Source organism: Ochlerotatus camptorhynchus, unplaced genomic scaffold (genome assembly GCF_037179485.1).
Source record: "Ochlerotatus camptorhynchus isolate MF236.1 unplaced genomic scaffold, CSIRO-AGI_Acam_v1.1 ptg000361l, whole genome shotgun sequence".
Classification (NCBI taxonomy): domain Eukaryota; kingdom Metazoa; phylum Arthropoda; class Insecta; order Diptera; family Culicidae; genus Ochlerotatus; species Ochlerotatus camptorhynchus.
This window is the reverse complement of record NW_027040849.1, coordinates 1,876,563-1,901,338: the sequence shown is the minus strand read 5'-3', so window position 1 is coordinate 1,901,338 and position 24,776 is coordinate 1,876,563. Positions and strand designations below refer to the sequence as shown.

The following is a 24,776-nucleotide window of genomic DNA, read 5'->3' as shown; positions in this document are numbered from 1 at the left end:
TAAGACCTAAAATTTTCAGAAAAGCTTGCCCATCCGTTCACCAGAACGGTGCAGATTTTTACCAGAAATTTTCAATAAAACTTAATTTTAAATAATGCTTGTGTCTTCTTTTACCAGACCAGTGCAAGTTTTTCACCAGAAGTTTTCTGTTGATTTTATTTTTATATATACTTGAAGCTCCAGAATGGTTCAAATTTTTCACCATAAATTTTCAATGAAGCTTGCATTCATCAGAACGATGCAAATTATGCACCAGAAAAATTAATAAACCTTGCCTCTACATTCACCACAATGTCCCAAACTTTTCACCAGAAATTTTCAGTTAAATTGGCACTTTCAAATTTTTTGCGTGATCCAATTTTTCCACCAAAGTTATTCATTTTGATTAGTCTCAACATACACCACCTTGATGATATTTTAACATCAGAAATATTCAATAAAAAGCTTCTTCTTCGATTTTCCACCATGAAGGCGAATTTTTTAAACCTTAAATTTACTCAAGGTATTCCATCCTTGAAAAAAAAATGGAAACCAGAAATGTTTTGTATGCACCACTGTGCAATTTTTTGACCAAAAAAAAATCATGGTCAGTAGATCTGCTGGAGAAGACTGGTATGTTTTGTAAACTTTCGACAATGTTTTATGAATTCGAGGGGCCCGCTCAGTTTGTTTTCTCCGCCAGATGGTCAGTCGTTGATGGTGTGCTGGTTCTTCTAAAGAAGTAAATTATGCTGAAATCGACTTGAATTTTTCATCCTACTTCGTCTATCCTTCGAGATTTCCTTGTCATAAATTTGGCTTTTATTTACTATGAGGAACCATCCTTTAAGCTCAATTTGTAAACAGAGTAATTGGGGAGTTTATGATGCACTTTAAAAAGCCTAAAAAGTAACAATAAATGCTTTTTGCTCTCATGCAAAACCTAATGGTTTTAGGGTTGCTTTTATAATGATAGATAGAACACGTTTATAAAGTATTTTATCAAGACATCAATAAACAATTGCTAATGACATTTATGTTTGAATTACAGAACAGTTTTAAGGAGGGATTGAGAACTGGTTTAAATTTATTTAAAACAAGATAGTTTTTGACTTTCTTGCCAGCCTATAAAAGGTTTTAAAACAGCAAAAAGCTGAATTACTAAGTAGGAGTGGTTTACACTTTGAAATGTTGTATTTAAACTAAATGAATTGTTCATTGCTGTTATAAAACCATCATAAATCAGAGTGGATGCCAAATGGTTACTGAATTGTTACTTGGGATGGTCACTTGTGGTCTGGAATAAAGAAGTCCAGCTATAATGTGACCATAAAATCCATAAAAATCTAAACGCATTTTTTTTTTTTTTAATTATTTGCGCCTGTGTCGTGCACAAGTTGCACATTGATGACGCGACGCCACTGTATAGATGTACTGCCTATAATCGCATATTAGTCCGATATGAATTTTCGGCAGGATATGAGCTAAAAAACATTTAATTGATTTTTAAGGGTGACGCATACTTATTGGAGGTCGGGAGTGTACATAAGAACTCTAAAACCCTCACAACTTCTGGAGCTACCGGGCTGGGCTCAAAGCATTTGAATCATTCCAAACTACATTAACTTTCGAAGCTCTTCAGAGAGCTCCGGAAATACTGTACTCTGAGATACTATGGTTTTATTATTTCCGGAGTCTCATGACTGTATTTTCAAAGTTAATTGTGATCTAGAAGTTCCTTTAAATTGTGAAGATACAATACTTCACAATGTACCGGGATTACCTCACTGTAGATTTATGAGGTACCTGAAGTCATCGAATGTTAAATTGTCCAATAAAATTAACTCCGAGTTTAATTTTCTCATTTTAACATATATAGGAGTTAATATGAGAAAATTGAACTCGGAGTAAACTATAAACTAGGGGAAATGCAGCATGTGATCGCAACCAAATGAGCTAAAATTGTTAGAAAGTCATCAGGACCTGATGTAAAATGGATATTTTGAACCACCCAATTGTATGTGTTGCAAAGAAATTGGTGTTGCAGAAAAACATTCTTCTTCTTCGCATTTCAAGCTTATTGCCTATCGCATATTAGCTTATTGCGTGCTCTCAACTTAGTGTTCTAGATGCACTTCCACAGTTATTAATTGAGAGCTTTCTATGCCTGTACCATTTTTGCATTGGTATAATTGTGTGGCAAGTCCAATCATACTTCTATGCCCAGGAAAGTCGAAAAATTTTCCAACCCGAAAAATTCCTAGACCGGACCGGGAATTTAACCCAGCCACCTCCAGCATGGTCTTGCTTTGTAGCTGCGCCTTTACCGACTGAGCTAAGGGAGGCCCCTTATTCTTCATTAATTTTAAACAGTCGACATAAAACCATAGTAGAATCATAGATTCTGACTCGCTGGCCAGAAAACATGTCAAAAGGTGTGAATCGACTCTCTGCCAAATGAACAGAGTGTCAAAGTTCGAATTGAATCTCTAGTCTGGTAAGAAATAAGCGGCATACAGATAAAGGATTTCAAATCGTTGGTGTTTTGTGGAATATCAACATCCCACAGTCACACACTTGATTTCAAAGAGATAGAGAACGAGAGCGTTTATAAATATAACGAAATCAAATTCATCATCATGACCAGTGAATTGAGGTCTAGTTGCTTCCTGAAACCGTCGTCGTCGTCGTCGTCGTCATGCCTGGAGGAAAATCCGAAGAAGCATCCGTGCTACAATGACGGCGACGAACGGGAGGGAAGGAGGATGAGGGTGATGATAAGCAAACACAATGACTTTCTAGAGAATCTATACTTACTACGAGCGGATGGTCGGGGAGGATAAAAAAGAATTCGCGCGAACAAAGAGAGCTGAATCCTATGGGGGATGGTGATACAGAGGCGGAAGCTGCTGAGGGAAAAGGCAAAAAAAAACATTAAGAAAACGAATCAATCAATCTCGTTTCGGTATATTGGTTTATTGTTGCGCGGGCTCGGCGGCGGTAGTGGATTTTTTCACTCTCTCTCGGATAGGCTTCTCCCTTGGTTGGTGTCTCTCGATGGCAACGAAGGGGAGGGGGTGTTTATTTTCTTAGGCATTCTGTGCGTGCAGGGAACAAAGATTCCCTCGAACAGGCGGATTGAGGTTTACGGAGGAGGAGCTTTAAGAAAATCTCGATGCGCTTGAATTAAAGATGAAATCTTGTGAAATCGTACATCATCTGTGCGCTACAGCAGGTAGTTGCAGTAGTAGGAGAGCTCGAAACAATTATTCCAGCTTGTTCAGTTCAAGAACTTTTATCGATACCATGTGTTGCACACGAACGGTCGGTGATGTCCAGCTTCCAAGCACCACTATTATAGAGCATCAAGCAGTTCGGAAGCAGAGCACGATGGCAGTTGCTCTGCCATATCGTCGCCAGGGTGACTACTAAAATAATATGTTTATACAAGTTGTATCAGTGTTATTTCAAGCGCTTCGATGCTCGTATCCAATTATGATTATACACACATCCCGACGCCAGTGGCGACGAGGACAACGAGGACGACGACGTAGCACCAGTAGGTAACAGCAGAGTAGCACTAATAAAACAAGTTAGCTTGCTTGCTAGAGTTGGTATGGGCAAAGTTTTTGACGCAACCGAGTAACTCTGATGGTGAACAATAACATGCCTGTCGGGCATGGACGTACGCAGAATTGGGATTTCAGCTTGAAGCAGGATCCTGCGTTCGTAAGTACGCCGGTGATTTCGAAGTGCCGGGAAGTTGGCCCGTTTTAGTACCTTTTCATAGCGTTTGCAGCTGACGCCCGGTACTGTGGCATCATCGATTGGTGGAACACACGCAACAGGGAAACGAGCTTTTTCGGCACTGACTGCTGCCAAACTCATTAGGAGCACAACTTTAAGCCCGGTGTTCCTAATGGGTTCCCACTATAGGAAACAGTGAGTCCCATTTTTCCTTCTATCAACTTACGCTTAAGCTCAAGCATTTTGAAAATAATTTCCTCAAGTGGCGACAGCAGCTAAGGATGCACTATCAACTCGAAGCAGAAGGGAGTCCTTCATTTCTTACGTGCTTGTTCACCGCAAGATCTTCCGGCTTTCCCCGGCCCTTACACACCACCACCACCAACAACGACAAAGCATTCTTGAATGGTTGCATCATAACAACCAGCTTGTCTTCCCTTTTACCTGGCAGGTACGGAAAACCAACCATCCCTGTTGAAAGGTGCTTCTTCTCAACCATCATTGTGCGCTCTTTGCCGGGAACGGGTATCTGTCGGAAAAGTGCTTCCCACCATGTCTTGGGACGAAGCCGCATCATTGTTGGTCGGAGTATGTTGTCGGTAGAAGGATGCTGCTACTGTCGATATAAAACTGAGCAGCTAGATCTGATTATTGGATTACGGGTTTAAAGCTGACGGTATTCAGCTCAGCTCGGTGTGTGTTGGTGTGTTAAGGACCAGCGTTTGAGCGGTTGCATTGTGGAGGATTTTGCTAGATTTCGTTGTAATGTGGGGAAGAGGTTAGGTTGTGTGTGCGCGGCGGAACTGACTACCTACTACCATTAAACATAATTTTTGCAAAGTTATATGAAGATCCAACCTGCAAAACATATTAATCATTCAAATTTAATCATTGGTTACCCAGAAACTAGCATGGACATAATAATGTGATTTGATCCCAAGTAGCACCATGGATTGAAACAATAAGTCAGGACATCGTACAAAACATTGGAGGCTCAACCTTCAAAGTGGAGAAGTGAATTGATACTTTTGTCAATAAAATCGACATTATTCTGCTTATACCATTCAATGACATCCCTGCTGTAATGGTAGCTGGTTTAATCGGGCCAGAAATTTTACGGGACCTTCGTGTGACTGAATGAATGGCAAAATTCTCTTCTGGGAACATGCCTCCTCGCAAAGTTGTCCAGTGATAAAAACCTTTATTTTCTTTCCACAACTGCAGATGCCTTGCTAAATCATCAACTTGCGAGTGAATTTATCTGTAAAGACAAATTTGAACTTACCCGGAGCGTCCCTCTTACGTTTGGCAAGGTAACATTTTTGAACCGGAATTTGTCCAAAGTTCATTTTTACGTATATGGTAACCTAAAAGAGGACATGTCCTCCTTTTTCAATATTTTTTTCTACATCCTCCTTTTGCCCGAAAATGTCCTCCTTTTTAATCCTTGCATTTTTTAAGTAACACCCCGGCGTAGTGGTTAACATCCATACCTCTCACGCCAAAGTCACGAGTTCAAATCTCACCCCCGGACAAGTCACGAATGACTCAAGAGTGTTAAAGGGACTATTATTAAAAAAAAAGTAAAACATTCATAACATTGTTTTCAAAGAGTGTTGTTTGCAGAGCTTATTTGTTTAATGATGTCGCAACCTCATCTTATCTAGCAAATGCCATTCAATGGTGGGACTAGGAGTATACTACAGCTGTCAACCCCCTTCATTTAGGCTGCGATCCATTTGGTGAATTTTTACTTATATTTGACAGATGAAAATTTTTCAAATTATCTTGCCGTTCTACCAGACTTATTTCAGATAAACCAGAAATCAATTTTGACAAACAATTTCTCAAAAATCGGATGATCAATAACAGAGTGATTTTCGAACAGTATAATTTATTTTCGAAGTTCAGTGAAAATTCATCGAATGGTTTAGGTTGTGTTTCATTTTTCTGAATTTTTACATACATTTGACATTTCGAAAATAGATTATAATGTTTAAAAATCTCTTTGTTGTTGATCGTGTGATTTTCGAGATGTTTGTCAAAATTGATTCCTGGGCTGCCAGAAATAAGACTGGTATAATAGCAGGTTTATTAGAAATTCACCAAATGGAGCACAGCCAAACAGATTGAATCAAACATGTGTTCGATTTTGACGTTCTGGTTCTATGGGATTTTACGTATTGCAAGCAAAACTGTTCAAATCGACGTATCTGATTTTCTAAACAATCACTTTAATCGGCGATTTGTGGCAACTGCAAGCTCACTCATAGAAACTAACAACACCAGGGTCTCCTACCTGATGATGGTGTTGCGTGGGTGAGTTAGCAGTTAAGACAATTCGTCGATTGAAGAGATTGTTTACAAAAGCAGATACGTGATCAGTAGATGACAACCGACAGCAAACCACTGAAACTGTTAGTTAGCGGACGTTAGCTGGTTTCCGATCCATAGCAGCAATTTTATTCGTCGAAAGAATCAACTCTTCGAAAAATTCTCCAAGCTTACATCCCTGCATCGTTGGATGGTGCAGTTCTGTAACCATCCGGAAGAAGGGGATCTTTTTCGGGAACGATTCCGCTTCCAGCTGTTCGAAATGCGAAATGTGTGAAACAGTATCGCAAACTATCTGATTAACTGCTCCCAATCTATCGGGAGAAAACCACCTTTAAAGAACCCTGGATCTCACAACGCAACCTTCAAAAGATAAACAAACTTTGACGTTTAACTTTTTGCAGGCAACTTTGCCTGGTTATGATCAAGCAAAATGGCTTTAGATAAATACAATTCAGCCTGCAAGTTTTCTTCATCAAAGCCATTTTGAAACCTTATTAATTTGTTAAGGAATTCTTGAAAGCAAAACAACTTTTTCACAAATGACCCATGAAAATCAACTTTTATGCAACCACCATGCTACAATTAGTTTGCTTATTTTTTTACAATCTTCGATTTTCAATCTATATTTCCTTAGATATAACCATGTTTTGGTAAATTTAGCAATAAGCAAACATTTAAATGCGAAAATTATAAAAAAAATCTCGTCCAAGCTCGATCTGAAGAAATTTTTTTTTCAATGTTAAATAATTAGTCAAATCGACGTTTTATTAGGGTGGACTTATTTTTTTCGATGTTTTCACGTACATTTCACATAAAATTTAAAATGGAACTTAAAACTAGACCACTTAATGAGAACTATTGTAATAAATGTGGATATTCAACAAGATTTTTATACCATCAGTTTCTATTTTAATTATTTCGATAAGATTGGATTCATAAATCCTTTTCTATCTTGATTGATGCTTTCCTAGTGGATTTAGCATGCGGTTAGGGGAAATAGCTCGGAAAGGGTTTTTATTGTTGCTAAAAAGCTTTTATTGTAGCTTCCAAATGGTTCTCAATGCGTTCGTCATACAACCTTTTGCAGTAAATCAATCTTGAAGAGCTTCGAGAATACACCCTTCAGAACCTTCTCCAGGGTGGGCCAACTAGACATATGCTAGTCTTAATGAGTTTTTGGTGGATACATTAATGACAAAATAGCCTTGACCAAGGTTTTATGAATGTTGTTTTATAGTTGCTTTGTAGTATTTCATAAAACTTAAAATATTCCTTGGGATGAATGCACTATTTTATAGTGTGGCTCAATTAAATCTTAGACCTTGGTTTGCTTCAAAAAGGATTAAATTCAGTTCTCGGATGGTCTGCCTAATCTCTAATGCATTGATTTCTAAGCATGTCGATATCACTACCACTCGTTAAATAGTGCACCTAAAAACGAACCTTTTTGGGTGGCGGGTGGTAAGTTTAAGGATGGCCAAATGCCTGATGTAAGCCAAGCAGACCATCTATCACCTCTTGAAACATGCCACAAATTTTCCACAATACATGACGGTTTCCACCACTAGGGTATTTGATCTAATTTTCGTCCTACTAAGTACAACACGCGCTTTATCTCTCTTTTCTGAATGAGTATAAACAAAAAATTGAATATTTCTGTCAAAGATGACTTGTAAATTTATTCACCTTTCAATACGTACCGTTGGATTTGATAAAGAGTCACAACTTGTTGAGATATTGTTTAAAATCTAATACTGCTTCTTGATTCTAAATTCGTTCTACGAGTTTCAATTCCGTCCTAACGCATTGAAACGCCATTAGATTTTCTTCGTCCTACGGATAAACGTAGAATAATGGGATTCACTACGAGCGCTTCTTTTGTTTACAATGCGCTCTAATAGGATTTATGTTGTAGCCAATGAACTAACGCATCGGAACAAACCTATTATTGATTTGTGCACGATGAAATCATTGATATTATTAATCTTTTCTGATCGATAGAACGGAAATGGGCGATTACGACGAAGTAATGCTCTACCCTAGTTGTAATTGAAACTTACAGCAGTCACGCGTCAAACGGGAGCAACACGGAAACAGCAGTCTGGTACGCTTTGGACGTGTATCATACTTGCAGAACGTTTCGAATGTGTGAGTTTAAATAAGAAGAACATTTGTGATGCATGGGTGCCTAAAGTGTGCATTTCTCCCTGTGCACTTGGATATCTCATTGCAGGCAAAGAGAGTAATGGAGTAAGAGAGCGCAAAAGCTCTCTCTTACTCTCTTGTCAGTTCTAAATCTCTCAATTACCGATGGTTGCGCCCAGCGTTGCCAGTATTCCAGATTTATATGGATTTTCCAGATTTTTAGTCGTCTTGCCAGATTCACAGACAGACCACGTATATTTCCAGATTTTTTAAATATGTTCCAGATTTTCCCAAATTTTTTAAACGTGTTGCTTTCACTGCAATTGATATAAGCTCTGATAAAAAAATAAAAAGCCAAACTTTCTACTCTAATTATTAAAGGCCATCATTAGTGGAATTATTCAATTTTAAGGTAATTCTGAAAATAGTTCACAGTTAAGTGTGAGGGCAATTCTTTGTGAAAACAAAGGAGAATTTCAAGCTCCTTCTGAGTAGAATCACATCCATCTTTGTGGGCTTCGGGGTCGTGCGGCGTCACCCATCATTTAGGCGTATTGTGAGTGCCAAAAAGTGAGGGTTCGATTCCCGCTCCAGCTGGAGCAAATTTGGCAACCTGAAAATTTCCCTACTGGTCTAATTGGTGTGGTGTGTTGTTCGTTGTCTAGTGTTAAATATTCAGTCTGTGCAACCTCTGGTTGAAGCTGGTGTCAATTGTCTTGTCAACTCTGATGACAATTGCATGGAGATTTTGTCAATAAAAGAAATACAATCCGGAAGAGTGTGAATATGTTAAGAATTTCATAGAGAAAAATAGACACAAAATTGAGCCAATTCTTGCCAGTTTGAGGGAGTTGTGGAATTAGAGAGTGATTTAATAAGAGATTACAACAGGTAATGCTAAGAACTCTTAGAATGTTACTGGAAAATTTTAGATAAAAAAATATATATATATATAAGAAAGATATTTTCAAGATTATCCTAGGGGAATATAGAAAAGAATTATCATGGAATTCTAGGATGATTCAAATTGAACTAAAAGAAAGGCGAAGATATCCTGTGAAGAGTTCCAAGTAAATTCAGACTAACAAAGAAATTCATGATCTGGGACACAAGAAAAATATAAATTCTGGAATTTAGATTCATTGCAAGATCCTGATACCTAAAAAATGAAGCTACCAGACTTTCATCTTAGAAATATAATAAAATTATGCTTTGGCATAAAATTATTCGTAATGGTCATGCTAATAGTGGCTATTAGTTCACAAAATCCAACCCATCAAATTTCCTTGATTCTTTGCTTCTTATGCTTTTTAAAAAGTTACAGTTTAAAAAACAGTTCTAACGATATTTTCTGCTGTTTCTAACTCACATTTAACTCAATTTTTGAAATAGATGTTTGAACTTTTTGGGCACACCTTGTCAATACTTTTCAACTTTTGGATTATTTTAGCAAGGCTTGCAAGTTATTTGCCTTATATAATTTATTTAAACATGTAATTTATAACCATTCTGGTGCTTTTGATAAATTTCAGATGATCATACTGACCTATTTTTACGGGATATAGGCACATCAATATCAATAGCATTATGTTAAAAAGAGGGTTTTTTTTTAGCATTCCAGATTATTCCAGATTTTATATTTTACCTGGTCCAGATTTTTCTGAAAATAGCCTGGCAACGCTGGTTGCGCCGGTGCTAGGAGCCAGTGCTGCACAATTTCGGAAATACACGGTGATACTCAAAATTCTGCTTTGGTCACTCGTTTGTGCTAACAGTCATCGTCAAGGCAAACCATGTCAATTGTCAGTGGCATTTTTGTTAGTGACGAACATGTGCTGATTTGTTTATTAGCTAAATTTAAAATGAAATTAAATGTCTTGAGGAAAACATTAACATGGAGCCATTAAAGTGAACAAGCATCTACGTCCTGAACAGCTTGGATAACAATAATGTGACTTAGAATGCAAGTAATTACCATTTCTGTTACCAGGTGAATCTTTGTCACTGACGAAAAAATGAATGAGATGTTGACAAAGATTTTTTTGAGGATCAAGTCTATCATTGACTATGTGACAATCAATTTTGTCAATATCGCGCAAAAGTCTGTCAATGACAATGACAAATCTCAGCACTGATTGGATGTGATGGACGTGATGGTAAGTGATATATTGTCACGGAATATTCTTTCCAAAGCAACGAAGAAAACATAGACATGCTCGTTGATATAGAGCAATGCTTCGCCAGTATAATCCTTTAGTATAGTAAACTTCGAGTATGATTGTAAGATAGCACTGCTTGATATACATGGCGAAGAACAAGCTTCACAAACGGTATAGTTCATGGCAACGCTCCGTAGAATATATCAATCGATAAGATAAATTTAATCTCTTTCAGAGTTGTCAAAAAATGCATCGTCAAAAAATGCATCGTCGAAAACATCCTCCGGGTATTCCACAGTGATCAGTTGGTAATCACTAACAACTTGTTTTTGAAGATGGCTACTTACTAGAGCCGTCTCCTGGCGTATGTATGCTGTAAAGCGCGTCAGTCACAGCCTATCATCGTATTCATACGATGTGTTTGGAATTTCTGACATGAATTGGGAAACTGATAGCAGTTTTAAGTTATTCTTGAACTGTAGAGCTGTTGGTCTTTTTTGCTTAAACCATCGCTTAAACCTAAGCAAAGAAAATATATTTTCGACACAATCTTGTGTGAACCTGGCTGTGAATTTACGGTTTAGCGACTTTGCAGTCAATTTAATTGTTTATAGGAAAGTTTGAACATACTGAGAGGTAAGCACATATCGTCGGTAAGAGACATGTGTGTGAGAAAATTTGCGAAAAAATCTAAGGGCACCGGTGGGATTCGAACCCACAATTCCCATTCAGTACACGGGTGCATTGCCAATTATACAACGGTGGACCTATGGTCTACGGATGTATTTGGCTAATGACATTTGAGTTTCGAATCCGTTCCCCACCCTAGCCTTTTTGCGCAAGCGTTCTCTGATACACAACAATCGTCTATTATCGACGATATGTGCTTGTACCGCAACCACTCAGTATCAGTCGATGTGAACAAACACAGCTCATTTTTGTTATTCATCTTACATGCTGAAATATGTCCAGTACAGTATGACTCTAACATTTTGAGCTGCCGGCCTCACCTCCGACCTGGCTGTGAAGACGAACTGGTAGTGCCTAATAGCGCACTTAATTTTTATTCAGTTCCGGTCGAACGTTTAAATTTTCTCAACAGCATTGCGGCACTGTATGAAAGTCATTTGAAGCCACTCGAAGAAACATGGTTGCCAGTGACATTCCCGAAAGATCTCTCAAAAACCGTGCTGCTGTTTTGACAAAAATTTCTTTGCCCGTCTCTATCAACGTCTCTGCATCAAAAGTGACACACAAGGAAGAAGTGTTAGTTTGTTTACTCAAATGAACTATGCCCATTTTGTTATGGCAAGTTTTGCTATAAGAAATGCTGCTCGTGTTTATTAGTGAAATTCACATCAAAGGTTGATTACTTGCGTAGGAAATCAGGTTGGCACGGCATTTTTGACCAGCATACACCTTCCGGTCGTATGAGATAAGTCAAACACTGTCCAAATCCGCTTATAAATTTTTTTGTTTTGAATTTCTGTATGGCAAAATTGTTAACTTTTCGTGAACATTAACGGCAAAGAACTCACCGACATTGGGAGACCGTGAGCCCACCTTTGATAAAACCATAGAGGTAACTCTAAGACTAGAAGGTCCCGAAGAAACGCGCTCAAATTTTTGGCTCAGCTCTGGTACTATCTTCGGTCCCAAGCTAATCGATGCACCCCTCGAAACATTGGAAAATCAACGAACCCCTCATTTTATCTGTCAAACTTTCATAGCGAATCAAAATAAACATAGTGCAGTACTGGAATTTATACTAGAATGAGATACGTTAATCGATTTGCTTGGGACCAATGGGCTAGTCAAGTAGTGAGCCAATTTAAAATCGTTAGTTTCGAATTGATTGTTCATAAAACCATCTCTGCGCCGGTGTCCCTGTCAAAACTTATGAGCTTCCCCTAGTTAATTTTGATAGTGTTGTTCTGATGAATAAAGAGTTGATGTAATAATTCAATAATCTAGTTTGCTACACAGGGGACTTCATGAATTTTCTCTGTTTTGTATCAGAAAAAGGTTTTCGGAAGTGTTTGACGGACATTCTTCATTACACTTCAGTGTTCACTAGAATTAGTCAAGTTTTTCAATTCCTCCTACTTCGGTTAGTGCGAAAAGTGGCATACAAATTTTGTTTACACAAGATGATAGGCCCTTCAAATATTACGTTGGGTAGTGATTCAAATAGAAATTGAGAATAGGTTCCTCGAATTCATGGAGCGTTTAAAAATTAAAACAAAGACTAATATATGGTGATAAACTATAACGAACAAAGTTTGGTGCACAGGTAAACAAATGAGGTACGCGACGCCTATATAGGATTACGAAAGAACGAGTTTCAGTAAAGATTATTCCACTAAAGAGGATCACTCGAAAATCCAACACACTTTGCATGCCTCAAAGCCCATTATACAACAATCAAATGAGATAATTTATATTTTTATATTCACACACTTAGTTTGATAGCCATAAGATATTGTTTATCTGGCTTTGTAGAAAATATTAGTAGAAGATTTTTTTTTCATCTAAGGACTTTATCGAGGACTGCGACCTGTACTTCATTGTTGGTGAGATTGCTGTATGTGAATTCCCAACATCCCAGGCTTACCGATTATTTGGTTTGGAGTCCTTGGGCGATTGATAGTATCGCGGGTGAGCCACTGTAGTCCTTTCTTCCTTGTGGTTTTTTGTGTAGTAGTCAAATTACATCCGTTGTAATATGCTTTAATACCATGTTCACTTAATTGCAATAACACGAACTACACTAGGTTATTGGACTTTATACAGTTTATAGAAATTACTCTACAATGATTTATTAAAATTATTTACATACTGCTTCGTGAGCATAGTCGTTCGTTGAAAAGCTGCGATGATAGTCTCGAAGAGAAGAGATGTACTCTCATGATTTGGTGATGAAAAGTGAGGTGGGTTCGGACGCTTTACCATAATCGTCAGGATCATCTACCTTAGTCCCGAACAGACTATACTCCTGGCCAAAGACATAATCGGTGCAATAAGAACCCTAGAAGCATTATTGTCACATATCGGTAGCAGACATTTATTTCAGTCATAAGATGCTGCAAATTTTTGGGACGGGATTGTGCTACTCGAAGATACTGCAATACATACATTGAAAATAAAATTTCGTTTATACAAAAAAATCTTGCATGAATTTTATAACTAAATTCTTACCTACCCATCAATTCTCAAGACCATAGCAAAAATAAACCAGGAACCCTCCGCACCCATTTGCATATCCGAGCACAAAAACTTGAGCGCGTGAAACAAACATTCCAAAGAACACACAATCCCTGTCGCTCCCTGCTTCAGTCGTTAATGTTGATGTTGATGTTGATGTTGACTGGACTGCACTGACGAAGCGGGCGGACTGTTCCATTTAGGTATTGTTGCTTCTTCCATACCGTGCCAAGTAATTTATATTTACATTAATTCACCCAACAGAGCAACAACAACACAGCAAAACTACGCCCCATGACTGTGTCAGAATAGTAATGGCTGTTTGAACCCTTGTAACCAACGTTTCACCGTTCTCCACCGACCATCGTGGATCTACCGTGTACAGAAATAAGCTTTCTCTCACCCTTTTCTCATTAGATTTCTTTTCCCGAACGATGAGAATCGTCTAATGTTACTTGCAAGCAATTTATTTCGAAGAAAGCATTTCGCGTTTTGTTTAAGAACAAATACATCATCAGTTCTCTTTTGGACAAAGCTGTTGGTGCTGATGATGATGATGATGGTTTCGTGCGATGAACTTTTTCAACAGATGTTTTCCCTCTCTCTCTCCCGTTTCAGGTTACACCCAGGACATCACACACCACTTCACCGCCTACCTGCCAAAGCTGGAACATGACGGTGGCTACCACCAGCAGCAGCCGCAGCAGCAGACAACGACGACGCACTACATCCTGCCTCCAACTCCAACGTCTCCGCCTCGATCCCCAGAAGATCCCCATCGGAGTCCCTCCCACGGTAGTCCTTCCTCCGTGAGGAAGCATCTTTTCAGCAGTTCCGGAACGGCACTTTCGCTACCCCCGAAGAAGAAGGACATCTACCGACCGTACTCGCTGGATGATAGGCCCCGGAACTACGAGATACGGATCCCAGCCGAGGAGGATCTGCATGCAGCGCATGCGATACTGGATCTTAGTGCATCGACGGCGTTCCTTCCACCTCCGGCCCCGCATCAACTTCTGCAGCATCAGTCGCAGCAGATGATGCAGCAGGAAGATAGACTGCACACCGTGCCTAGTTCGTTGGGATCACCGGAGCAGAATGAGAATAAGAATAGCACAAATACCCTCGACGACGATAAACCCTGCAAGACAGTAGCCTATACATACGAGGCATTCTTCGTGAGCGACGGCCGGTCGAAGAAGAAGGTCAGCGACCCGAAGATAGTTCTGGAAACCAAAGCCAAATACACCTGCACCGAGTGTGGCAAGCAGTACGCTACCTCGAGTAACCTATCACGGCACAAACAAACGCACCGAAGTCTCGATTCCCAATCGGCAAAAAAGTGTATGACCTGTGGCAAGGCATACGTTTCTATGCCAGCCTTGGCCATGCACGTCCTAACGCACAAACTATCTCACAGCTGCGGTGTCTGCGGAAAGCTGTTCTCGAGGCCTTGGCTGCTACAAGGTCATCTGAGGTCACACACCGGGGAAAAGCCCTACGGATGCGCTCACTGCGGAAAGGCCTTTGCCGATCGGTCGAATCTGAGAGCCCACATGCAGACACACTCCATAGATAAGAACTACCAGTGCCAACGGTGTCATAAGACCTTTGCGCTGAAGTCATACCTCAACAAACATCTGGAGTCAGCGTGCTTCAAGGAGGATCCCAGCCTCGGACCTCCACCGGTGCTAGGACCAAACCATGGCCTGGACGATATGGACGACGACAACCATCACATGCTGATGGCTGGATCGTCGCTTGTGGAAAAAATCGGAACGAAGGTGCTGGTTAAGAGGGAGAACAACAACGACGAAGCTTTAAATCAAAACTTTGCCACCCTAGCGGCGGCAGCAGCAGCGGCCAGCAGTGGGGTCTCTACGAGCAATATACTTGTGATGAAGAACGTTGCCAGCAGTTTGCTGGCGAGTAGCAATAGCCTAAGCAATAGTGGTCCATCTCCGTCACGGACCACCACCATCCTGACAACGAACCCGGCGGCTGTCCTGGGAGCGGTCAACGGTACCACGGCCATCCTCACCACGGGCAGCCATCCAGTCCACATAAACGTCAACTTTAGCGGGTAACCGATAGTGGATGCGGCCACCCTGGCCGCCACCAAGGAGTATCGTATTATTTTAAACTAGACAAGGCCAAGTTCGATTCTGAGTGTTCCGCACCTCCCTCGGACAGCTGTGCAAACGCTTACAAGGTAGTAGGTTCGGAGGGATGTGTGCGGGATCAGTTTGTAAGTAACGTTTCCACTTTTAAAACGAGCAACCTTTCCGTTTTCCGTTTCAATTTAATCCTATAGTTCTACAACTACTATACAAGCAATCCTTAAAAACCAACACTAATAAACATACACTTGAAACATCTGAAACAAGAAACGAAACGAAACGTCAAATGAACAAGTATTTACACACATGAAACCCTTGAAACAAAACAAAAAAAAAATTAGTCCATAACAAGTTTAAAATGCAAGCAATCCCAAGAGCAATTAATCGATTCAATTAACCTATAGCGGTACTACCGACTCAATTATTATGCGTTGGCGGCGATGGCCGTCTCCTAATTAGGAACTACCGATAACACTATTTATTGTAAAACCCTAGCTTATCATCAAACAAAACAAAATCTAAGTGAGGTTATGTTAAACAAACCCAAACAAAAAACAATCCAAATGCAAAACAAGCATACAGCTTAATTACAGCATTTCAAACTACCAGCTCTCGAGTATCGCTCGCTTGACACACTCATTTTGTTAAGGTTCAATTTCTGTAACACTATGACTGAGGGATGGAGAAGGCAAGAAGAAGCAAGTGAGACACGGAAGCAGAGTTCTTATCGCGGCCGCTCCCGAAAGAAAGGAAAAAAAAATGGCTCGAAAACACCAACTAAGGAGGAAGTTCACAAGAATTTTGAGGTTATCAGCGAAGGCAATGTCAAATGTCGCTCCTACTCCCTCGCTGCCACAGAGCGAGGGGGTTTGTTACATAGCGAGCGTTATCGGTACCGGTGGATCGGAAGCCCTGACAAAACGTCAGACGACAGTGTTAACTACGTGGACGCGAAGGTACAGGGGGGCGTGGGTCCTGGTCTGGTAAGTGAAATGAAGAAATAAATATTAAACCTCTTGGAGTTCGCAGTGCACCTAGTGATTCCAGGGGAACGGGAAGGTTGGAAGCGTGGGGGTTCAACTGATAAGTCAGTCAGTTGTTCCCGACCGGAGCGGTGGAGATGAAGGTGCGAAAGGAGTTGTGTTCCACTGCGCCGCTGGCTGAGGTGACAGGTCTTCACTTTCTCTGTTTAACTTGGCCGAAGGCCTACAGGGCTGGTGGATGCAACGTGACCCCGGTGTGGGGGGATTGTTGTTGGTGATAAGGTGTTGATCGCAAAAGTGGTGTATGTATGGAGTTGAGTAAGCGACGACTGCTCGGGTGTGGATTCATAAGATTTAGGGAGCCGAATATTTTATGCATTATTGTCTTTCTCTTGTCTGGACCAGCGTTGTCAGATATACCGATTTATCGGTATTTCTACCGATTTTCAAACTTGATACCGATGTACAGATAAGGTAACTCAGAATACCGATTTTTGAGTTTTAATACCGATTTAAACCGATTTTTTTTAATAATCAAAATGATTACTGCTTGCCCGCGCTGAAACTATTGTGAGAAACTTTTATCTTTTTTAAACATTCAAATTTTTGAGCCAGCTCTAAAAACATTTTTTCATTAAAAATGTCTTCTGCTTGATATTGTTTCTAATGCTTCCATTTCCTCGCCTTTTTTGGCTACCAAGGGGCCGAGAAAAAGCTGATGGCGCAGTGAACAAATAAATCCATCAAAATGATAATTTTTCAACATCCTGAAATTTTTCTAATCTTACCTTCGAAGTTTCTTCCAACTTTCCCTAGCAATTGTCGGCCACCTTACCCTGTAAGTTATTTTAGAGGTTATTTTACAACCACTTTCGGAAATCTATTTCGACTTCCCTTGGAAGCTTCTTCTGGCTACCCTTGAAAGGTTCTTTCGTCTTCTCCCTTATCTTACCAATCAGGTCTTGATGTCCTCTGCTGTCCGAAGAAGTCGTCTCCACTCTACACGATTCATGGCCACACGTCGTCAGTCTCGTAGTCTACGAAGGGTCCGCAGGTCGCATTCTACTTCGTCTTCTCGCGTCAGTTTTTTCAACTTCCCCGAAACTTCAGAATTGCTTCCAGAGATTTATTGCGGTTCCATTAGCTTCAGGAACACTGCAGGATCTTTTCAGAATTTCTGAAACTGCAGAATAGTTCGGACTTTTAGGTTAGTTTAAAGATATGTAAGGTTGGTAAGTTCCGATAAATTAAAGACAGTTTCATTAACTGCTGTTAAAATTCGAGAACCCGGGAATTTCAGGAAAGTCCAGAGAACTCCCGTGAACTGAAGGAAACATCTGAAATAATTTGGAAACTTCACAAGTCCAAAGAACTACATAGAAACTTAATGGTTTTCATGACACTTTCATTTGTTTCAGGAGAATTGAGGTAACCTTAGGAAAGCTCTGAGAACATCAGGACACACCAATTCATGAAAAAAAATTAACATTTAAAGGAGTTCCAAGAAACTCAGAGAACTTCCAAAAACTTCAGCAAAGTTTCGAGAGGTTCATGAAAACTTTGTAAACTTCAAAACAGCCCCATTTATTTCTGGAAAATTGCAAGAATTTTCAAGGAGTTCCAAGGAATTAAGGAATATTCCGAAGTGCATTTCAGGAATGTTCTGAAAACTTCCGAGAAATTGTGGGATTTAAGGGATATTTTTAAAAATATCAGGAATATTGCTGGATCATTTGATCATGTCAGGAACTTCAGGGAATGTAGCTAACATCGCCCAGAAATCAATTTCTTCCAGATTTTTTTTCCCTTCTGTTCCTCTGTAAGCCCTCTGGCTTCCGCCTTTTTCCAGAAGTTTCTTTCAATCTACCTTAGAAAGTTTCTCCCAGTGCCTCCGAAAAGTTTATTCATCTTTTACAGGAAGTTCTCCAAGAAGTTTCTTTTATCCTCTGGAAGTTTCTCCATAGGTCATTCTCCGTAGGTTTTTTCTGACTTCTATTAGAAGGTTTTTCCGAGCTTCTTATGACTTCCCCTGGAATTGCTTTCCAATTTCCAAAACTTTTCTGGTTTCCTCTGGGTGTGTTATCTGATTTTTTCCGACAGTTTCTAAAGTTTTCGCCAGAAGTTTCTCAATATTTGTCTTGGAAGATCCTCATCGGATGTTTTTTTTTTTAGAATTTCCTGCAAACTTCCATCATAAGAACTTCTTTATACTTTCTCTGGAAGTTTTTTCGGCATCATTAAGAGACTAGTTCAAATATTCCCGGAAATTTCTTCCGACTTACTACTTCGTTCTTAGTCCAAAGGTTTGAATTGTCGCCTTCAAAAAGGCAAAAATTTAAAACTAATTAAAATAGTGGATACCGATAGCTACCGATTTTTTTAACATTTGATACCAATAAGCTTGAAAACAATCTGGCAACGCTGGTATGGACTCTTCAAAAGTGCGGAATCGCAAAAAAAAAGAAGTGCGCTTTTACTTTGTATCGTTTTGTTGTCTTTGGGCATTTTTTTCGTTATGGAACTACCCTAGAAAAAAAACTCATAAAACGTCAGAAAAGGTTAGCGAATTTTAAAAAGAAGACCAAATGAATCATGGGAATCATAGAAGAAGTTCAGGAGAACATTGAAGAAGTTCTGAGAACTTCAGAAAAGTACAAGAAATTCAACCGACATCAACAGGGAAGGGGAGTTCAAAGATACTATAATAGGAAAATTTCATCAAAATCATATTCTACATTCACCACTTATGCGATCAGATGAATGCCAACTACCTCCACTACACGCGCCAGAGAAAAAAAAAATACACTGAAAAAAACAACGCCAGCAATTTTCTCATTAATCATTCGCTTTCGATCCTTCTTCTTCTACCGCCACGCCATCGTTGTCGTGTCCAGCTCCATCGTTCTTCCTAACCGTTCTCCATTGCTACGGTGGAAGCTCGTAACAAGAACGACAACGAGCACACTGACGATGATGTGTAACAACGTGGGGTCCCTCCTCTACCCCGGGAACTATTTATTAGAGCTTATTCAATTATGTATTCATCGTCCGTGTTACATACGACCAATCATAGTTACTCAAAATTGAGTTGAATTTAACTCAATGTTGCAAAAGTGATGTTACTCAGAGAAGTGAATTTTTTCTAAATTTTACAGGGAATATTGAGGAAAATCGAAAGATATTTCTCTCATTCTATTAGTATATAGGAATTTCCGAATAGTGCAGTGGGGGGTGCCGACCACCAACCGCAACTAATCGGCCGTTGTCCAACCAATTGAGCTGATCTTCAGCTTAATTAAATGGAGAACAGCCGATAGATTGCGGTGGGGTGTGGGGAGGCACCAGCCCCCGTGGTATTCGGGAGATTCCTGTACTCCTAGACTGAGTAAAATGTTGGTCGATTTTCCTCATATTGAAGCAGTTCTTCCTGGAAAAGTGAAGACAAATTTACTCACTCACTCACTGATAAAACCCACTTTTTGCAGTTTTGAGTTGAATTCGACTAAGTTACTGGGTTACTCTCGGGCCACTTTGGTTAGCCCGTTAATATCGGTACAGTTGAAAGCCGAAATAACTCTCGTTCTATACGTTAATTGTAGTGTCGGAAGTAGTGCGCTGCAATCGCACAATGATGCTCTATACAGCGCAATACTTCCGTCACTTTGTTCAACGTACAGAACGAAAGTAAAATCGTTTGTCTCTAGTGGGATATTCCGGTTTTCAACTATACCGATGATATCGTACAGTACACCCCCCGCATCTCTTCTCGGTCGTTGTCTTTGTTTTGACACATACGGAGTGTGACAGTTCTATCTACTGAAACATTTCAGTGAATCGTTTCAATCCATCACCCAGAGTAGCTACGATGATATCATAAATACGTCCAACAACAACAGAAACTAAAAAAAAAAACAAAAGCAAACAAGTTAAGTCAAGCAAATAAAATTTGCTCCCAACCCCCTCAATATTACCCCCTTATCCACGTGTGAAGAAAGCGTTTTAAAAACAAACAACCAAAATTAAAGTTTTTCGTTAACGACAAATCAAAAAAAAAAAAAAAAGTTACAATCCCGTTCTGTTCGAAGCCTGTGTGTTGTAAAAAGAGCCTGTGTAGAGTAAAATTGGGGTAAAATTTTAAGCAATGTAAGGTTAGGTTTTAAGGGGGTCTCTTTTAGGACAATTAGCGAAGTAAGAGCTAACATTCAAGCCAGTTGTTGAAACAGTTGATGCCACAGCGAGTCGTGAGAGTTAGTGAAAGGTTGATGATAACTGCTAGAGTATATAAACAGAGTAAGAGAAAAAGAGTAAGAATGCAAAATTTATTGAACAGAAATCTAGTCTTCACCTAGTCTTAGGAAGTAGTTTGCCATAGGTGGTGCGTGTGGCAGCTCTTGAGATAAAAAGGATTTAACAAAGATATGGCACACTAGGAAACTACTTCTAAGTTTTAGTTCTTCTTAAGCTACATTCCTTTCCCTAGACTGTAAGCTGTAATCAAAACATAGCGTAGAGCTCTAGTACTACGCTATTCTAGTCCTGTTTCCTCTAAGCGTGGGAGGACCGGCATCGTGGGTTGAGGAAAGAATTCGGTTCAATTTCTGTAAATAACGAGCAAGCTCCGTTTTAATCTGATCTATTTCAACCGGTTTCCTTTCCTGATCGTAGAATTTCTGAAGCAAACAAGTGTATTTTGTGACCAACAACGAGTGAATCAACGAATTTATTGGAAATCATGACTTTGAGGTTAACTTTTTTTTTTCGAGGAATTGAAAGTTTGTTTTTCGTTCGTTTAAACTTTCCTCAAGACGCGAGTTTTTCATCACATTGTAACATTGTAGGAAGTAAGTAATAACGAACAAAAAAGCCAGTTCATAAATGCAACGAAAGTTCTGAACGAAAAGCAACGTTTCTGAAACAACGAATTAGGGTGTTAGTAAAGCAATTGTTTTTGTTTACTCGATTCTTGAAGATTCCTCGGAGGAAAACTCCGTCTGGGATTTTACTTTCTGTAAATAGTTCTCTACGGCGGTGCGGTAGGAAAGCCAAAACAGATGTGAATGACAGTTGAGTTTTTATTGCTAAACAGAAGAATCTTCTGCCAGTGCAACGCTAGCGCCATCTTTTGGTGACGCGAATTGCGTGCATTCGGGGGAAGATTCACCATGCTGCAAATTTTGACAAGCGCTTCTTTAGATGTTGATTGATTATGGAAAACCGCAGTTCTTAACAGAGGCATTTTTAACAAAAACACATACACCGACACTTACATACAGAAAAACATACATGCATACAATACAAACAAAGAGGAGATGCTAGATCTCGTAGCCTTAGATTTTATATGAGAAGCTTTTTATCAGAGAGGATCGACGAAGACGGGAGGAGAGATTGTAAATAGCTGTCAGTCAACCTTCACACCGGGAAATTAATTTGTCAAATCAATCATCTTCATTTAATGTCCGAAACCCGAAGGATCAGCCCCGGGTGAGGGGGAGGATTTGTGAAGGATTCGAAGGGTCTTCATCAGAGAGCTGATTACCCTTAAAAAAGGTTAGGCTCAACAACAAAAAATTGATAATGAATTATCTTCCGCATCGGTCTGAGCTGACAGGTGTCAAAGTACTTACCGCGGCTCTCCTGGTTTTCGGACCTGGAAAAAGGGACTCGGTGGGATGGCATGGAGGACCCTTCTCTTCGCAAATCTCTCCACCCAGATGCAATGAGGCATAGGGCGCTTGGAAGGAAGAAACATTGACACTTGTGAAAAGAGTTGTTTAGAGGTTAGGATTTTGCGTTTTTTGCCTTCTTTTGATATTCCTTTCTCCTGGAAGCAATCGGACTGGAACGAGTTGATGTGGACGGATGTGGGTAACACGTGCAATAGGATTTGAATGGGTTGAACGGGTCGTCGCATGACGCTTCCCGGGCACCCAAAGGTGAAGAGGCGTGTGAGTGTGCGTTTAAGGAGTTAGGTTAGGTCTCGGACAAAGATAAACTTTCTTGCATATTGTATAGTCAATTCAAAGTTCGTTTCTTCGGATACGGGAAATCCCTACCGACGTCTGCCTTCCGGGCGGGCAGCGATGGTCAATTCTGATTTGTACTCTCACGTGGCATAAATAATTAGTTATATCCATCCAGAAAACGGAAATCGAGAGCTTTAGTCCAAATAATCGAGCAATTAGTAGCTTATCTAGATAACTTTTAATCGAAGTCACATTAACACCTACATATATACTCAACTATGTATTTCGGTAAACCCCCCTTGTTAATTATTACCCCTTCTCAGCAGTAGAGTTAACTATCGAAAATCTCCCGAACATGGAGTGACGCTCGCTCGCGCGGCGGTCCACTCTTGGGAGTAAACCCCTTTTAACTATCCAACTTTTGGTAAGAAATTTACATACAATTGTAAAATGGAGTGTGTTCTAGTCAAACTATAATCAAAGAATTCCGAGAGACACGCAAGAGGCTTTCATGAGATCTCATTAAGTTTTAAGAAAACCCCCTCATTCTCAGGATCGTTAGGGTTCAAATCAAAATCAACAAAAATCAACTCTGTAAATATCAACCGAGGGATGGTCCCATACAGTAGAATGAAAACCAAAAATTAGCCCAACTAGGATTAGCCGAGACAGCTAAAATTACAATAACAAGAAAAGGAAAAGACGTGTAACCAATTCTCATGTTGATAAATTTCATTATTTACTTATCATGTTTTTGTGTAGTTCCTTTCTTAAATCAAATTTGATCCTGTCAAACCCTTGTGTATAGTTCAGAAAATGTTGAGGCATAGCGAATTGAAATAAACCAACAACCAATCGACTGCAAAACTACTTCAAAAGTAAACTTTGCAGCTGAACCCCCTCCCTCCCATTTCCCTCAAAACATGTAGACATATGTAACCTATGTAGATTATTTTCTCAACTATATTTATTTATTTATTTAACTTATTCAACAACAATTTTAACGCTTAGTATTCTTAAACAGCAACTCTAGCCAGTACTGAGGCATATACTCATCCCGAAAGAGGAGAAGAAACGTAGCAATTATAAACCAAAACAAAGAGAGAGCAATTGTACATAAAAGCAATATATATATATATCTATATATATGAAAAATCAGCCACTCCCAAATCCTACACGCAAGTTTTAAGAAATACTTTTAAAACCCCAACTACTCAAGAAAACAAGTAGCAAAAACCGATATTAAGCAGTCAGTAGTGAGCAATATATTTAACGGTGGCAAACAAAACACAGCAACAACAACAACAAAAAAAGGTATTTTTATAAATCGACAGCAGCAAAATGAAACATTTCGTTTGACGTTGCGTGAAACATTTCCTCACCCGATGAGGAGCTCGCATTGGTAAGCGGAGAAACCAAGAAGCAGACAACACACTTGAAAAAGAAATTGATATTATACAATAAATCAGAAGAAAAATGAAGAACTAACTATTTAAGATCTAGAAAAAATGACATCCAAAACCGTTGACGGAGACGCATTCAGAAAAAAAAACAAAGAAAACATACTGAAGAACAGCAGAGCAAAAACTATTATTATATTATTATTGATTAAGATGAGAGAAAACTGAAAAACCGAATGAAATATAAAGAGCAGACAAAAAAAAAACATTTGAAAAGTTTATAAAGCAAAACTGCGAGTTGTTTTCATTTATTAAAGCACTTCCTGAATGGTTTCGAACTATCCCTTTCGGTTGCGTCCGGCTCTCTCTTTAGGACTCTCTTTTTCAATCTGTCTCCCTTTCTCATTCCAACTCTCGCTGTCGTTCTCCTCTGTTTTCGTTCGAAGAAATTCACCTCGTTTCATTTAGAGATGGGTAAGTATGATCAAAATCAAAGCTTTTTGACAACAAAATTTTAGAATATCTTTATACCGTTAATCGGAAAGCTGTGCCTGTTTCGAACTAAAATGCAAACACTTTTCACCAACATTCAAAACTGGTACAGTTACCCTAATTTGATTGCAGTCGAAATTTCACCTTTGTAGATTACAACGAGTTGAATTTCTACTTCCAATTGCTTGATTTTTTTTTTTTTTTGGTTTGCTCCAAACTTTTTTGCAAATTTCAGTTGTTAAAGTTA

General features: G+C 39.4%; 1 protein-coding gene across 1 annotated transcript in view; it reads left to right on the top strand.

Annotated features, from left to right (window-relative positions):
- The window catches only part of LOC135709468 (protein escargot-like), a 175,283-nt gene extending 155,378 nt beyond the window's left edge, over window positions 1-19,905 (top strand). Inside the window, exon 2 of the mRNA XM_065231825.1 lies at window positions 14,190-19,905. Coding sequence (XP_065087897.1) covers window positions 14,190-15,658 — 1,469 coding nt within the window. The 3' untranslated portion in view covers window positions 15,659-19,905. The remainder of the gene's footprint in view (window positions 1-14,189) is intronic.
- Window positions 19,906-24,776: the final 4,871 nt, after the last annotated feature.